This window comes from Nicotiana tabacum, chromosome 9, assembly GCF_000715075.1.
Source record: "Nicotiana tabacum cultivar K326 chromosome 9, ASM71507v2, whole genome shotgun sequence".
NCBI lineage: Eukaryota > Viridiplantae > Streptophyta > Magnoliopsida > Solanales > Solanaceae > Nicotiana > Nicotiana tabacum.
In genome coordinates, this window is record NC_134088.1 from 113,748,204 (window position 1) to 113,765,572 (window position 17,369).

The following is a 17,369-nucleotide window of genomic DNA, read 5'->3' on the forward strand; positions in this document are numbered from 1 at the left end:
ACTTGCAGAGTTTTCTTACAATAACAGTTATCAGTCCAGCATTCAGATGGCACTGTATGAGGCTCTATACGGTAGGTGGTGTCGGTCTCTAGTGGGTTGGTTCGAACCCGACGAGGCCAGATTATTGGATGCGGACTTGGTTCAGGATGCCTTAGAAAAGGTGAAGGTAATTCAGGATAGACTTCGCATAGCCTAGTCCAGACAGAAGAGTTATACGGATCGGAAGGTTCGCGATGTGGCATTCATGATTAGAGAACGAGTCTTACTCCGGGTTTCGCCTATGAAGGGCGTTATGAGGTTTGGAAAGAAGGGCAAGCTGAGCCCAAGATTCATTGGTCCATTTGAGGTGTTGCATCGAGTTGGGGAGGTTGCTTATGAGCTTGCCTTACCCCCCAGTCTAGCAGGAGTTCATCCGGTATTCCATGTTTCTATGCTCCGAAAGTATTACGGCGATCCGCCCCATGTATTAGATTTCAGCTCAGTTCAATTGGACAAGGATCTATCGTATGTTGAGGAGCCAATGGCTATTTTAGACAGACAGGTCAGAAAGCTAAAATCAAAGAACATTGCTTCCGTGAAGGTTTATTGGAGGGGACAGCCGGTCGAGGAGGCGACTTGGGAGACCGAGCAGTATATGCACAGCCGTTATCCTCATCTTTTCACCACTTCAGGTACGTTTCTATGCTCGTTCGAAGACGAACGATTGTTTTAAGAGGGGGAAGATGTAACGATCCGGCCGGTCATTTTGAGAGTTAGAGCCCCAAACCCCTATTAACTGCTTTCCCCATATCTATTTCTGTTATTGTGACTTGTCGAGATGAATGGTTTTGAGTTTCAGAGTGTTTTGGGAAGCTTAATCCCTAAATGAGAGCTTAAGTCTTAGAATTTGGACCGTAGTTAGAACCGTGTGAAGACGGTTCCGAAATGGAATTATGTTAATTCCGTTAACTTCGTTGGGTGATTTTTGTCTTAGGAGCGTGTCCGGAATGTGTTTTGGGGGCCCGTAGCTCATTTAGACTTGAAATGGCGAAAGTCAAAATTTTGGAGTTTTGGACCGGCAATGAAAATTTTGATATCGGGGTCGGAATCTGATTCAGGAAGTTGGAGTAGGTACGTAGTGTTGAATATGACTTGTGTACAAAATTTGGGGTCAATCGGACGTGGTTTGGTTGGTTTCGACATCGGTTGTCGAATTTGAAAGTTTCAAGTTCTTTAAGTTTGAATCAGAGGATAATTTGTGATTTTACCATTGTTTGATGTGATTTGAGAATTCGACTAAGTTCGTATGGTATTTTAGGACTTGTTGTCATGTTTGGTTGAGGTCCCGGAGGCCTCAGGTATGTTTCGGATGCTCAACGGGTCATTTTTGGACTTAGAGAAGTAGCCGATTTTTTTGGTTTTTGTTGCAGAAGTTTGTTCTTCGCGTTCGCGAAGGTGTGGTCAGTGGAAGCATCGTGAACGCGAGGAGTAGGACGCGTTTGCGAAAAGTATTTTCTGAGTGTGAGGTTTTGTTCTTCACGTTCGCGAAGGGGAGGACGCGAACGCGAAGGTATGGCATGTGTGTGCATCGCGAACGCGTGAGTGGTGTCGTGTTCGCGAAGAGGAGTGAGGCTTTTAGGGACCCCAGGTCCTTGTTCTACGCATTCGCGAGGTGGTGGTCACGTTCGCGAAAGTCTGAGCTGGTAAATCTTCGCGTTCGCGAAGCCGTGGTCGCGTTCGCGAAGGGTTAAATTTGTGGGCAGTCGAGTTATGCTTCGCGAACGCGAGGGACCTGTCGCGTTCGCGAAGAAGAGAGGTGTGGATAGAAAGTTTAAGTTCGGAAATCCATTTTTAACAATTTGGAGCTCGGATTGAGGCGATTTTTGGGAGATTTTCAGAGGAAACAATGGGGTAAGTCTTCTTAACTCAATATTGGTTAAATTACCCGAATCCATGGTTGTTTTTATCATTTAATTGGTGAATTAAGTTGGGAAAGTTAAAAACCCTCTTGGATGAATTTGAGGATTTGAGGGCCGAATTGTTATCGGAATTTAGTAATTTTGGTATGGTTAGACTCGTGGTGGAATGGGCGTTCCTATTTTGTAACTTTTACCCGATTCCGAGACATGGGTCCTACGGGCAATTTTTGAGTTAATTTCAGAATTTTTGTTAAAGTGTTGATTTCATTAGTTAGATGAGTCTATTTTGATTGTATTTATGATATGTAATTACTTTTGGATAGATTTGGGCCATTCGGAGCCGTATATTCGTGGGAAAGGCATTGTGACCGATTGATTGAGCTTGGTTCGAGGTAAGTGGCTTGCTTAACTTTGTGTGGGGGAAATCCCTTTAAGATTTATAATTATTGTGCTATGTGAGCGCCGAGTACATAAGGTGACAAGTATGTACACATGCTAGTTATGGTAAAACCCGATTTTCTTACTGTGCAGCAACATATTTTTCTGTTATTTTGAGCTATACCATTTTAATGAGTACTAATCTATTTTCATTCTTAATTGAGTTATTCCAATATGTGTAGCTATCATGTTTAGTCTAATACAACTTGTCTATGTGTCTTAATTATTTATGTGAATTATGTGCAGCATGCTTAGTGAATTTCCTGCTTCTTCCCTGACTGGTACTTAGTCTAAATTGTAAACATTTCGTGATGTAGTTGTATTTCTATCATTCGCGCTGCATATTTACTTTGGAACTACGGAACGATATTTCGGGAGATCCCCCTGTACTGTACATTTACTTTGGGACTACGGAACGGTATTTTGGGAGATCTCCCTTTACTGCATATTTACTTTGGGACTACGGAACGGTATTTCGGGAGATCCCCCTGTGCTGCATATTTACTTTGGGACTACAGAATGGTATTCCGGGAGATTCCCCCGTCTTAAATATTTACTTTGGGACTACAGAACAGTATTCTGGGAGATCCTCCTGCACATTTATGTTTGGGACTACGAGACGGTATCTCGGGAGATCCCCTGTTGTGTTTCTGTGTACTGAGTTGTTACCTTCTATGATTTCATTATTGTTAAATTTCAGCCTTTATTTTATTACGGTATTACACTCTATATTTTTTTATTATATATTTACCAGTAGGGCCCTGACTTGATCTCGTCACTACTCGACCGAGGTTGGGCTTGGCACTTACTGGGTACCGATTGTGGTGTACTCATGCTACTCTCTGCACATGCTTTTCGTGTGCAGATCCAGGTGCATCTTATCAGCCGCACTATCCAGTGAGCCGGGACAGCTTTGGAGACTTCAAGGTATATTTACCGCGTCCGCAGACCTCGAAGTCCCCTTCTACTCTTTCTCATATCCATTATCTTTTGTGTTTTTCCTTGTTAGACTCTGATGTATAGAGACACTAGATTTTTCCTTCTGTAGTTTGTGATTCATGATGTTCCGGATTTTGGAATTTGTTGTGTATTTTTGAATAGTTGGTTAAATTTATATTTTTATTTTATTATTCCGCAAAATATTAGGCTTACCTAGTTGTAGAGACTAGGTGCCGTCACGACGTCACACGGAGGAAAAATAGGGTCGTGACAGTATAGTATATATATATATATATCTTAAGATGTATATATAGTAAGTGTATAGTATATATCTATATAGGGGGTATTTATAGTTAAAAATATAGAAAAGTGTAATTATAAAAAGTTTGGGGTTAAAACAAAGTTGGGGGAGGGGGGAGGGGGGTTAAATGGCTATTTTATAAATAGCCAACAGCTATTTTGGCTGGTAAAATGGCTATATTTTAAATGATATAACAGCTATAATGTGGCAGATTTTCTTAAAAAAATAATTAGTCGTTGGGCCCGGATAGGCCCGTTTAGGACCGTTTGAACCAACCCACTTCCCAGCCGGTCCTGGTCCCAACCGGTCCCGGTCTCACGGGCCTCGCCTATGGGACCGACCCACTACCCAACCCACCTCCCCACGGTCTCGGTCCTATCCGGTTAGGACCGTTTAGGCCCACCACCCATTTGGGCTTGCGGTCCTGGGCCGGACCCGGTCCTAACCGGCCCACATGCCACCCTTAGTTCTTAGGCTAATGTGAGCAATAATCTCTTGTGTAAGAAGCATATTTTTAACAATGCTCCTCCCTTTCACGAATCCAGCTTGTTCCTGAGAAATAATATTAGGAAGTAACCCTACTAACCTCTCATGAATCACCCTTAAGATTATTTTTTTGATAAAGTTACTAAGACTTATGGGCCTCATGTCCGAGAATGTTATCACATCCTTCTTCTTTGGTAGTAGTACCAAGTTTGTATGTGTCACACATTTTGGTAACTCTTGCACATTAAAAAAGCTCTAACCATATCAAATATGTCATTACCAATAATGTCCCAGCAGGAATGGTAGAAGTTCCCCGTGAACCATCTGGACCTCCTGCACTCTCTCCATTTAGGCCAAAAATAGCTTGTTTGACCTCATATTTTGTGGGCTGTCTGATCAAATCTGAGTTCTGCTCCATATCAACTAACCTAGGTACATGGTCTATGATTCCAAATGTTGTAGGAACAACTGTTTCACTGCACTGAGCCTTGAAGAATTTAACAGCTTCCCCAGCCATCTCTTCATCCTCTTCTATCTAGTTACCCAGATTGTTTTGGATCCTTTTGAGCTGCAGTCTTTTTTTTGGACCATTAACTTGTGCATGAAAAAATTTTCGTGGAGTTAATAAAAAAATTTATTGGTTAAATAATTTTTTGTTAAATTTTAACAAAATTTTGAAAAATTAAAATTTGTTAAATTAAATAGATAAGAGTGTTCGGTGAAAAAATGATAAATTATTCAAAAAAATTAGGAGGAATTAGTCTTTGTACTGTTAAAATGCCAAATTTTTTAAAATATAGTGCACTCACTTTTAAATGACTTAATTTTAACATTATGCTATAAACAAAAGAGACCAAAAAGGAAAAAAATTAACAAAGATGCGACCAAATTCTATTCGCCATGTTCGATGCCGCTTATACGATCGATTTGCGTCATTTTAAATTGAACTCGCTTGTATAAAATTCTAGGCCCGTTAGAGTAGGTGAAGGATAACGACTGGCTTATAGATTTCTAGGCTGATAAACTTTCGAATAAGGAACACATATAACATTTTAGTCGGAATTTTACATAAGAAAGAAAGAAAAAGGTGAAAAGATATATGTTTGTGCGGCGCCCCTGCATATAATGCATTTTTGATTAGTACATATTATTTCTATTTTTAATTTCTATTGAAATGTACTTAAAATTTCATTGTAAAATAATTTAGTACCCTTTTCTATAACTTGTTCACAAGAATTTATATATGTGGAATTATGAGATAGTTATATTCACAAATTTATGTATTACTCTTAAGTATTTACAGAATTCTCTGATAGAGCATCTTTTGCAAATTGATTTTCATTCCAATTTTTCAAAGACTTAACCGAGTCTAATAGAAAGAATGACACATGGCAGAGCACCCCAAAAAGAAGAAGAAAAAGTTGGCGCCAATTTCAACAAATTAAACCGACTTTTAACTAATTTAACTATATAAGATCGATCTTAGTCCTCATATAACAGTCAGTCTCAGCAAATCCCAAAACTTACAGAAAAAAAGAAGTGAAGAAACTCCTCTCATAGCTAGGCTTTCTGCAGAAGAGATCATCATGTTCATATTAATCGTCGTGTACATGTTGATCAGACTGCTAATTAATCGTCTCCAACGCAGAAGGCCGAGTAGAATTATAACGATAATCAACTGGATTCTTATTTTCGCTGGGATCATCTCCACCGTCCTTCTTTTCTGCCGGTTCTTCACTACTGGTATATATTCTTCTTCTTTTGGGATTTTCTTGATTTTCCTCTCTCTTTATTAGTTGCCTCGTTAAGATTATTATGCATCTTGTTTTTGCTTTCATTCTTCTTAAGATCAAAGCAGTTTTTTTTTTACTTGTGTTTTCTTGCATCACCATAATTATCTTTGTCAATTCTTGTAGAAAAAATCTATAATCTTTACTCTCTGAAATAATTATGGGGTTTGCATTATAATGCCATTAATATCCATTTTGATCTTTCAATTCTGAAATAATTACTGCAGACAACAGATAGAAAATTGATGATTAGACGTTCCTTTATATGTGTTTTTGCTTTCATTAGTTATGTTTCTCCTTTTTCTTTTCTGTTTATTTCTTTGTAATTGATTGTTAAACTAATTTATATATGGTAACTTACTATTGTGGTTGAAATGATTAAACAGTGACCGGAAGTGGAAGAATAACTGGTTTTATTAATGAGAATCCATGGACTGAAAATGATAATCTTTCAAAGACGACAGAGAATGTCAAAAGTATACATGTGAAGCCACTGCCTAATAATGGAGGAAGACTTGCAAGAAAAATGCATCCGATTGAGTATCTGAATCAAACTACTGATGAACTTCACCTTGTCTCTTTAGCAATATCAACAGCAACACCACCGCCATTTCGCAGGGGCAATAATTTGTCTGAGTTTAATTTCTTTACATTGGCCGCAGTCTCGCCTCCACTACCACAACCTCTGATGCAGCTGACCAACAATATTACCATCTGTGGATGTCCTTAGAGAAATAGTTCAGGAATATTAATAGTGAAATTAATTGAGCAAAATTGATTGGAAGTGTTATAAGTACTTTGTTTTCAGTGTTATATGCTGTAGTAGTTAGACATGTTCTACTATTAGGTATTTCTATATGAATTTTAACTAAATAATGAGTTTAGAGGTTGATTGAAGAGTATCAAATTTGTGGATTTGCACTCTGAGTCTGATTCTTTGTACTAGAACTATTGATACAAGTGAATGAAAACAGTGTCTTTGCTATTGCTTTAATTGAAATGAGAATTCATGGTCACTTCAATGTTGATGTTTAATGGTAGTCGAGATCATCATTTAATTTGTTTTTTTATTTTTTGGTTTTCTTTGTTAGTCTCCATCTTTAGTTTTTAAATTATCTGATTTGGGTAAAGTTTACAATAAGAAAGAATCGCAGAGTTACGGTCAATATGTGTTCAACTTGCCTCAAAAAGATAAAATAATTAAAGAGTCATTTTTTTTTGGTATGATATGCGAGCCTTGAATCTTGAAGTGAAGCGAGCTTTAGTTCAGACTTTTCATGGGCAGCTTAAGACTAGAGGCAATATTTGAATCTCATGAGTTCGAAATTTTAATTTTTTTAAATTATTATATTTTAAATTAATAATTTATATATATTTGATGAATTTCACAAGACAAATACAAATCTGGACAAAAACTGCTGGGTTCGACCGAACCCGTAGGCAAATGGCTAGCTCCATCCGTGCTTATGAAGTACATTTACAACGTTAAAAATAAGTAGTAGCTCCTTGAAACTACTATAAGTAGTAGCTCCAGCTAACGACCTTAAATCTAGCATTAAAACATTTAGGATATGTTAACTTGGGAAGAACTTCCTCAAACCTTAGGTGTCAAGTGATATATTACGGTGATAATATGGAGTATTAACTAATCATAATTAAGCATCAAAGCTCATGCATGTAAAGTTGATTGACCAAATTTAAAGAAGAAGTCACTTATCCAAATTAGAGACCAGATTTAACATATCAGTTTACTTCAATCAACCCAAGTAACGAATTGAGGTGAGAGTATATATTAATTAGTCACAATTAAGTATAAATTAAGCACATGCAAAAGTTGATTATCCAAACTCAAGATGAAGAAGTCGATTCACAAAACTAGTTTCCAATATTTCCATAGACATAGTTGTATTTTTCACTGGATTAGTACATTTTTTCTATACTCAAGGTAACATTTTATTAGATTCTACCTAAATATAAACTTGCATATTTTAAACTTTCCAAAAAAAAAAAATATCATGAAATTATGTGTGTGTACAAAATTGTTCTCAAAGTGAAACAATCACAACTTTGTATGGGATATTTTAAAGAATCACCTAGCTTCCAAATTCAACTCGAATTTGGGTTACTAGAATCACTTAGGAGTTTGTATAATCCCATTATAATAATATAATGGAAATATAGAAAATATCAAATGTTGTAATGATTTTTTCTTTTAACAAACTTGGCACGTGCAAGGCACCAACAAGGTCTCCCGCCGTTTCCAACAGAACCGATCGACTCTTTAACTAACTGAATTCCTCTTCTTGTATAACAAAACCCCTCCACATATCATTATCCTTCACCGATCTCAAATTTTATATTTACAGAAAGAGAAGAGCTCAAAGATTGAAGAACTTTCTCTTTTTGGCTTTCTGGAAAAAAAAAAGAGATCGCGAAAATGGCGGACAATTTCTTCAACTTTCAGATGCATAATCCTCACAGGCAGAGAAGGGTCAGAGCTCTAAGGCTGTGTGATCTTATCCTCATCTTTGTCTTTGCTTTTTTCATCTACCTTTGGTGCATCTCCAATATTGGTGCGTTCTTTCACCCATTTCAGTTTCTGCTTCTTCTTTTTGAAATTTTCTTGTGTTTGCTCTGTTCATTATAGTTGAATAGATCTTCTCTGTTCCTATGTGCATGCTCCTTCTCGTATTTCAGTTTCTGGCTCTTCTTTTTGGGGATCTTTTTTATTTTCAGACAAATGGGACTTTACTTGTTACTTCTTCTTTTTGGAATCCACTTGTGTTTTCTCACATTACATGATCTTCTCTGTTCATTATGGTTGAACTTTTTTCCATTTTTTAGCTCTCCTTTTTTTGGATTTTCTTGAGTTTTAGACACTAGTGGTGTTTCTGCCTTGTGATATAGTGGTAGCAATATAGGCATTTGTGTACTCAAAATGATAAAGGTCTTTTGCTTGTGTTTTTTCACTGTTTATTCTGGTAAAAAATTTCAGTTTTTTGCTCTTCTTTTATTATTTCCTTGAGTATCAGACGCTAATGGTGATTCTGGCTTGTGATATAGTACTAGTAGTTTTTTTATACATGTATTTGTATACTAAAGCGATATAGGTTCTTTTACTTGTGTTTTCTGGTCATTATTCTTGAAAAGATTTGCTGTTAAATCTTTATATTTCTAAATTTATGCTGCTTGTACAGTGAGAATGATGATCAGAAATGGAAGAACCATTGCACCCAACAGCATTCCTCTGTATCTAAATGATACACATTTCAATCTTGCAATTCTGAAATCATTACCAGAGAAAATAGAGTACAAATCTCCAGCTGAACCACTGAAAAGATCGAGCTTAAAGATCAACAATGAAGCAACTGAGATACCAACAACGCCGCCGTCATATCAACAACCCAACACCACCACATTTCCACCGCCGCCGCCGATGACGCAGCACCAAATCCAAGAACAGCAACTGAACAACATAGTGGAAGCATTAATCGGAGCAGGTGATTTTGCAGGGTGGGCAAATTTGCTTTCCTCCACAGACTTATCATCTCTTCCACTCTCCGCCACTTTCTTCATTCCGGGTAACGACGCCATATCAAATCATCAAACACCTGGCGATCAAAATCTCAACTTAGACCCATTTCTCATCGCCTATCATATAATCCCACAACGCCTCTCTTTCGCCGATCTCCAACAGTTCAAATCCAACACTCGCCTCCCAACTCTCTTACCTTCCAAATTCATCGTCATTACAAACAATTCTTTATCCAATTTTACTGTCGATGGCTCTCAAATCACCTACCCAGATCTTTACGTAAATTCTGCTTTTACAGTACATGGTGTTAATAAAGTTCTTGAATACTCTGTTTATGGTGCTGATCCTCTGTTCTCTCCTCCAGAGAACAATACTCTGCCTAGTGAAACTGTTGCACCTATCCCACCAAAGCCAAAGCCAAGGCCAAAGCCAAAGCCATTATTATTTCCTGAAGGAGGTGGAGGTTTTACTGATGGTTGGAGGAGTTCTAATTCAACTAGAGCATTTCCTATTGAGAAATTAGTAATTGACATCTCTGTTCTGTTTTTCATATTTTTTTGGGTTTGAGATTTTGAGAACTTATGGGGCTATAATATTCTAGCTTAATATTTTGTTGAAGAGAATATACTGAGAAACTGGATTACTGCTTTGTTTGTTTTTCATCGTAGTTTTTTGGGTCTGTAAATGGATCTTTGTTATGGTGAATACATGCAGAAATGAGAAAGTTCATTGTTTCAACATCTCACCATTGTATCTCCTTTAATTGCATATTTTTGTTTTTATGTGTGCTATAGTCAGCTAAGATATTAAACTGTCAACTTTTGGACTTTAATGTGATGTTTTCTCTGTTCAACTAACTTTTCAACTATTATATTAATAAATTTTTTCTTTCATCATTGGCAATATAATGTATGAGTAAAATTAATATTTACAACTTTGTGATCAATCAAATAATATAGTATAAAATGAAATAGAAAAAATATCATTAATTATAATATGATACTCTCACAAGTTTAATATGATACTATCACAATCTATGTTTTAGGCGCAGTGGAGATTGATCCTAACAATTACAATTTTTGTATAACTAATAAATAACTAGATCGACCCCTAAAATTAGAAGAATCAAAAAGTGTTGGTACCATTAAAGGTTGCAGATTGATTATTGTCAAAAAAAAAAAATGATTGAAAAATATAAAGAAAAAAAGGGAAAGTATACAAACAACCATTCTTAATACTATTATTTATGGATTAGACAATACTTATTTTGTTCTGAAAATTTGAACTACGAATCTTAATTTCAGAACAATTTAGGACGTTTATTTTCTGAAAATTAAATTAAAATTTGATAACGATAAGGTCGGGAATCCAAACTAGAGTAAGAATTTGAAAAGTAAATGCGGAAGCAATAACAATAAGGAATTGAGCAACTAGAACTAAATGACAGAAAATAAAGGATATGGAAAAATTCAAGGAAAGAATTCCAAGAACTTCCAAGAACGCAAGTTCTATAGCCTTGACAAGATCAAAGCAACAACGTCTTGATTTATTGAAGAAATCAAACGCTTTTACTTAAAAGCAAATCAAAACAATAGATTCGGATCTTGACCGCTTTACGAGTAACTTGAGACAACAATTAATAACTAGTATTAATCGCCTTCTAAGAATACCACAAAGGAATCAAAGATATCACAATAGAGAAGTAATCTTACTACCTTGAACTATGAACTAGTAAAGGTTGAAAGATAAATCTCAAAGCACAAGTAACAAAGGTTCAAAAGAACTCTCAAAGTATGATATACTTAATCAATAATGAAGTCCCTCAATGAATGAGAAGAACTCCTTATTTATAGGAGTACTAAGGCACAAAAAGTCTTTAAAATTAGGTAGGGTGGTTGCTAAGGCATAAAAAGTCATTACAATTAGGTAGGGTGATTGCTAAGGAGTAAGAAAAGTCATTACAATTAGGTGGGGGCGGCCAAATCCCTTTGGGGTAGATTTGGACCTTAAAACTACTAGTTTGGGCCATTGATTTGGACTCCAATTGGGCTCCCTTTGAAACACCCCCTTTTGGACCTTTTTAAAGCTCATTTTGAGCCCCTTTGGTGGACTTCAAGGACTGATTTGGTGGCCCAATCTTCCTCCTCTTGGACTTCAATTTGGATCACCAAATAATTGTAAAACTTGGATAATTCATCTACTTTGGGCTTGGGCTCTTCCTCTATAATTAAAAGCTTCTTTATTTGCCATTGAAGTCCAGCAATCTTAGAGTACAACTCTTTAGCTTGAGATCTTGTAAATGGCCTTGGAGCTTCCAAAACTCTATCCTTGTCCTTGATGCTATCATTCCCCTCTTCTTGAAAAGAATTGGTCCCCGAATTCGATCCTACATCAAACAAAGACAAGTCAGCAACATTGAATGTAGCACTTACTTGGAACTCACCAGGTAAGTCCAGCTTGTAAGCATTGTCTCCAATCCTTTCAAGGACTTGAAATGGGCCATCTCCTCTAGGGTGCAACTTTGACTTCCTTTTGGAGGGAAATCTCTCCTTTCTAAAGTGAACCCAAACTAAATCTCCAGGTTTAAAAATTACTTGTTTTCGACCCTTATTCTTTCTCAAGGCAGTTTGCTCATTTTTCTTCTCAATTGCAAGCCTTGTTTGTTCATGAATTTTTTTTATCATCTCAGCCTTTGTCCTACCATCAAGATTAACAATATCATTAGCAGGTAATGGTAATAAATCAAGGAAAGTGAAGGGATTAAAACCATAAACAAACTCAAAAGGAGACATACCTGTAGAAGAATGGATTGTTCTATTGTAAGCAAATTCAATCATAGGTAAGTGAGCCTCCCAAGAAGTTAATTTACCTTTCAAAACAGCCCTCAATATATTTCCTAAGGTTCTATTAACTACTTCAGTTTGCCCATCAGTTTGTGGGTGACAAGAAGTAGAAAACAACAATTTAGTTCCTAACTTCCCCCAAAATACACGCCAAAAGTGGCTCAAAAACTTAGCATCCCTATCACTAACAATAGTTCTAGGTATACCATGCAATTTGACAACTTCTTTTACAAAAAGATCAGCAACATGTGAAGCATCATTAGTCTTTAAACAAGGAATAAAACGAGCCATTTTGGAGAACCTATCTACCACAACATATATACTATCCTTACCATACCTTGTTCTAGGCAAACCTAACACAAAATCCATAGAAATATCAATCCAAGGTGAAGTAGGAACAGGTAGTGGCGTGTAAAGACCATGTGGTAACACTTTAGATTTAGCTTGTTTACATTCCAAATACTGTGCACACATTCTTTCAACATCTTTTCTCATTCCAGGCCAAAAACAAATTTCAGCAAGTATGTCTAGCGTCTTTGGGACTCCAAAGTGACCCATAAGCCCTCCATAATGTGCTTCCCTTACAAATACTTCACGTAAAGAGCAATTTAGGATACACAACTTATTTTCCTTAAAGAGAAACCCATCTTGGAGGTTAAACCTCTCAAAAGGACCCAACTTACAATCTGCAAAAATCTTGCCAAAATCAACATCATTAGCATAAAGTCCCTTGATTTGATCAAAACCCATCAATTTAGAAGTCAGGGTAGAAACTAAGACATACCTTCTTGAAAGTGCATCCGTAACAACATTCTCTTTCCCTTGTTTGTAAGAAATTACATAAGAAAAAGTTTCAATGAATTCAACCCACTTAGCATGCCTTCTACTAAGCTTACCTTGACTCTTCAAGTATTTCAAGGATTCATGGTCAGTTTTAATGACAAACTCTCTTGGCCACAAGTAATGTTGCCATGTGGCTAAAGCCCTTACCAAAGCATATAGCTCTTTGTCATAAGTGGAATAGTTCAATATGGCTCCACTCATCTTCTCACTAAAGTAGGCAATATGTTTAGAAGCTTGCATCAAAACAGCACCTATTCCTTTACCAGAAATATCACATTCAATTTCAAAATATTTAGAAAAATCAGGCAATTGTAACAATGAAGCAGAACATAACTTTTCTTTCAACAAGTTAAAAGCATCATCTTGTTCTTTTCCCCATGTAAAAATCTTATACTTTTTAATAACTTCAGTTAAAGGAGAAGCAATAGTGCTAAAGTCTCTCACAAACCTCCTATAAAAACTAGCAAGTCCATGAAAACTCCTAACTTCAGTTACACTCTTAGGTTTTGGCCATTCTTTTATTGCTTTAATTTTCTCTTCATCAACCTCAACTCCTTTAGAACTAACCACAAAACCCAAGAAAATCACACGATCCACACAAAAAGTACACTTTTAAGATTAGCAAATAAGAGTTGCTTTCTAAGAACTTCAAAAACTTGTTTTAGGTGTTCTACATGCTCTTCTAAAGTATTAGAAAAGATCAAGATATCATCGAAGTACACCACAACAAATTTTCCATGAAAATCCTTAAAGATATGATCCATTAATCTCATGAAAGTGCTAGGTGCATTAGTCAAGCCAAAAGGCATAACTAACCGCTCATAAAGCCCATATTTGGTCTTAAAAGCAGTTTTCCATTCATCTCCAGGATTCATTCGAATCTGATGGTAACCACTTTTTAGATCAATTTTAGAAAAGATTTTGGATCCATGTAATTGATCCAACATGTCATCAAGGCAAGGAATAGGATGGCGATACTTTACCGTTATCTTGTTGATTGCTCTACAATCCACGCACATCCTCCAAGTTCCATCCTTTTTGGGTACCAATAGGACGGGAACAGAGCAAGGGCTCATGCTCTCTCTCACAAAGCCTTTCTCAAGCAGCTCCTCAACTTGCCTTTGAAGCTCTTTTGTCTCTTCTGGATTACTCCTATAAGCAGGCCTATTTGGGATTTGTGATCCAGGCACGAAATCAATTTGATGCTCAATGCCACGTAAAGGTGGCAATCCATTAGGAATATCTTCAGGAAAGACATCTTCAAAATCCTGCAAAAGAGAAGAAATACTACTTGGCAAAGAAGAAGTTAGTAACTCAGAATTAATCAAAACTTCTTTGTAAGTAAGTAGTATTATGGGAAACCCCTCTTTTCTTGCATTTAAACACTCTTTGGCTTTTATATAAAAACTCTTTTTTTTTTTATTTCCTTAGCCTCTTTCCTCTCACCAAGACTTTCTATTTTTTTTATTCAAGCCCCTTTTTATCTCTTCTCTCAAATTGTTGCCCTCTCTCTCTTTCTCTCGGCCATCTCTCTTTTTTTCCAACTATTGGCCTCCTTTCTTTTCTTTTTTCTCAAGCTCACTTTTTATCCCTCCCCTTGGTTTTTCCATTGTTTCCCTTAATCTCTTTTGTTCTTCAAACACTTGAGAAGGAAATAAAGGTGCAAGAGTAAATTTCCTGCCATTTAGCTCAAGAGAATATCTATTCTTCCTTTCATCATGAAAAACATTCATATCATACTGCCAAGGACGACCCAGTAAGATATGACAAGCTTGCATAGGGACTATGTCACAAAGAATATCATCCTCATATCTACCAACATTGAATGAAATCATGCATTGTTTGTTTACCTTTAGTTCACCACTATCATTTAACCATTGGAGTCTATAGGGAGTAGGGTGTTTCATGCATGCAAGTCCCAATTTTTCCACAAAGTATGAACTCACCACATTAGCACAACTACCACTATCAATGATCATAGAACAAGTTTTCCCCTTTATCCCACACCTAGTATGGAATATATTCTCCCTTTGTTCTTCACTATTGCTTCCCAAATTGATAGTCATAATCCTCCTAACTACCCCAATCATGCCATCATTAGGTAGTTCTATATCATCATCATTACTCACATCTCCCTCTTCTTCTCCCTCACTTTTTTCACTCTCATATCCTCCATCTTCTCTAAGAATGATATTTCTTCTACTTGGACATTCATGCATCATATGTCCCCTTCCTTTACATTTATGACACTGAATAGAACTAGAAGGTGTAAAAGGTTTAGGGTTAAAGATTTTACCTCCCTCTTTGTTCTCAATCTTACCTTTATCCTTGTCTTCTTGAGGGCTAGAAGAACTCTTCATCTCTTGATTCGACCATGGCTTCTTGGAGATGGTGTTTGACCGACCTTTCCATGAGCTAGCTTGCTTTCTTTTATTTTGATTTTCTACCTTTACAGACAAATCAACTAACTTATCTATTGTTACATATTGTTGTAATTCTACTACATCAGCTATTTCCTTATTTAAACTATTTAAAAACCTAGCCATTGTAGCCTCTTCTTCATCCATACAATTAGCTTGGATCATAGCTATATCCACAGCCTTAAAGTACTCATCCACAGATATGGACCCTTGCTTTAATGTTTGAAGGCGTTGTTGTAGCTCTCTTTGAAAGTGTGATGGTATGAATCTCTTTCTCATCACCCTCTTCATCTCAGCCCAAGTAGCAATTGGTGCTTGTCCTTCTTGCAATCTGTCCCTAGTAAGCTTTTTCCACCAAATAGCAGCATAGTCAGAAAACTCAACAATAGCAAGTTTAACCTTCTTACCCTCAGAATAGTTGTGACAGTCAAATATGGCTTCAACCTTTCTCTCCCAATCAAGGTACAAGTCTGGATCCATTGTTCCCTTGAAAGACGGCATCTTCATCTTTATACTGCTTATATTATCATCTTCTACTCTACCTCTTTGTCCCCTCCTATCTCTTCCCACCCTATCAAAATCGATATCATTAAAATCATCTATTGGGTTTTCTTGATTTACAATGGGAGCAAGGGGTACATTTCTCCTAGCTTGGGGCCTAACATTATTTTCCCTTCTAAGTTCAGCTATTGTATCATTTTGCTCAGCAATGGTGTCCCTCATCTTTTGGAGTTGCAAATTCCACCTTTCGAATTGTTGATGCATAGCTTGCAAGGTAAAATCATTTCTTGCTTTGATTTCGGCTTCTTGAAGAACCCTTCGTTCATCATCACTACCTGTATGTGACATCTTAAATAATTAAACTGTATCAGAAAATTGAATTTTTCCTCAATTGTTCTCACACACACTTTGCCTTTTTTTTTCTCTCTCTCGAAATAACCTTTGAACGAAATACTTTGTAGATTTATAGTTAAACCCAACTCGTATAAAGTTCTTAGTAGTAAAATATAGATTTTTGGGGAACAAATAAAAGAAGAACCAAATCCTAGAACTATTAGGCTCGGTTGAAACAAGACACGAACAAAAAGGAAATGATTATATATTTAGATTAGAAAGAGTAAGAAAAATTAAATTTTTGTCTTATCTTTGAAATCTGGGATCCCCTCTTCTTGTTTCCTTTAATAGTTTTTGGAAACAAATTAGATACAAAAGAAAGTTCCTAGAGAGCAAGCAATTTTTTTTTTTAAAATTGATTTTCATTTTTTTCTATTTTTTTTAACTTTTTTTTTTAGCTCTTAGTATTCAAAAAATCCCCAGAATTATCAAGAACGAAACCTTGATAGAACCGCTCTGATACCACTTGATAACGACAAGGTCGGGAATCCAAACTAGAGTAAGAATTTGAAAAGTAAATGCGGAAGCAATAACAATAAGGAATTAAGCAACTAGAACTAAATGACAGAAAATAAAGGATATGAAAAAATTCAAGGAAAGAATTCCAATAACTTCCAAGAACGCAAGTTCTATAGCCTTGACAAGATCAAAGCAACAACGTCTTGATTTATTGAAGAAATCAAACGCCTTTACTTAAAAGCAAATCAAAATAATAGATTCGGATCTTGACCGCTTTACGAGTAACTTGAGACAACAATTAATAACTAGTATTAATCGCCTTCTAAGAATACCACAAAGGAATCAAAGATATCACAATAGAGAAGTAATCTTACTACCTTGAACTATGAACTAGTAAAGGTTGAAAGATAAATCTCAAAGCACAAGTAACAAAGGTTCAAAAGAACTCTCAAAGTATGATATACTTAATCAATAATGAAGTCCCTCAATGAATGAGAAGAACTCCTTATTTATAGGAGTATTA

The 17,369-nt window shown here is 36.3% G+C and overlaps 1 protein-coding gene across 1 annotated transcript; it reads left to right on the top strand.

Annotated features, from left to right (window-relative positions):
- The first annotated feature begins 8,963 nt into the window (after positions 1-8,963).
- Positions 8,964-10,072, top strand: LOC107797305 (FAS1 domain-containing protein SELMODRAFT_448915-like). The gene has a single exon (XM_016620177.2). It carries the CDS (start codon positions 9,055-9,057, stop codon positions 9,952-9,954), a length of 900 nt encoding a protein of 299 aa, XP_016475663.2. The 5' UTR covers positions 8,964-9,054; the 3' UTR covers positions 9,955-10,072.
- Positions 10,073-17,369: the final 7,297 nt, after the last annotated feature.

Excerpts from the sequence above, each read along its gene's own strand:
- LOC107797305 (XM_016620177.2), top strand. The coding sequence starts at position 9,055 with ATGATGATCAGAAATGGAAGAACCATTGCACCCAACAGCATTCCTCTG.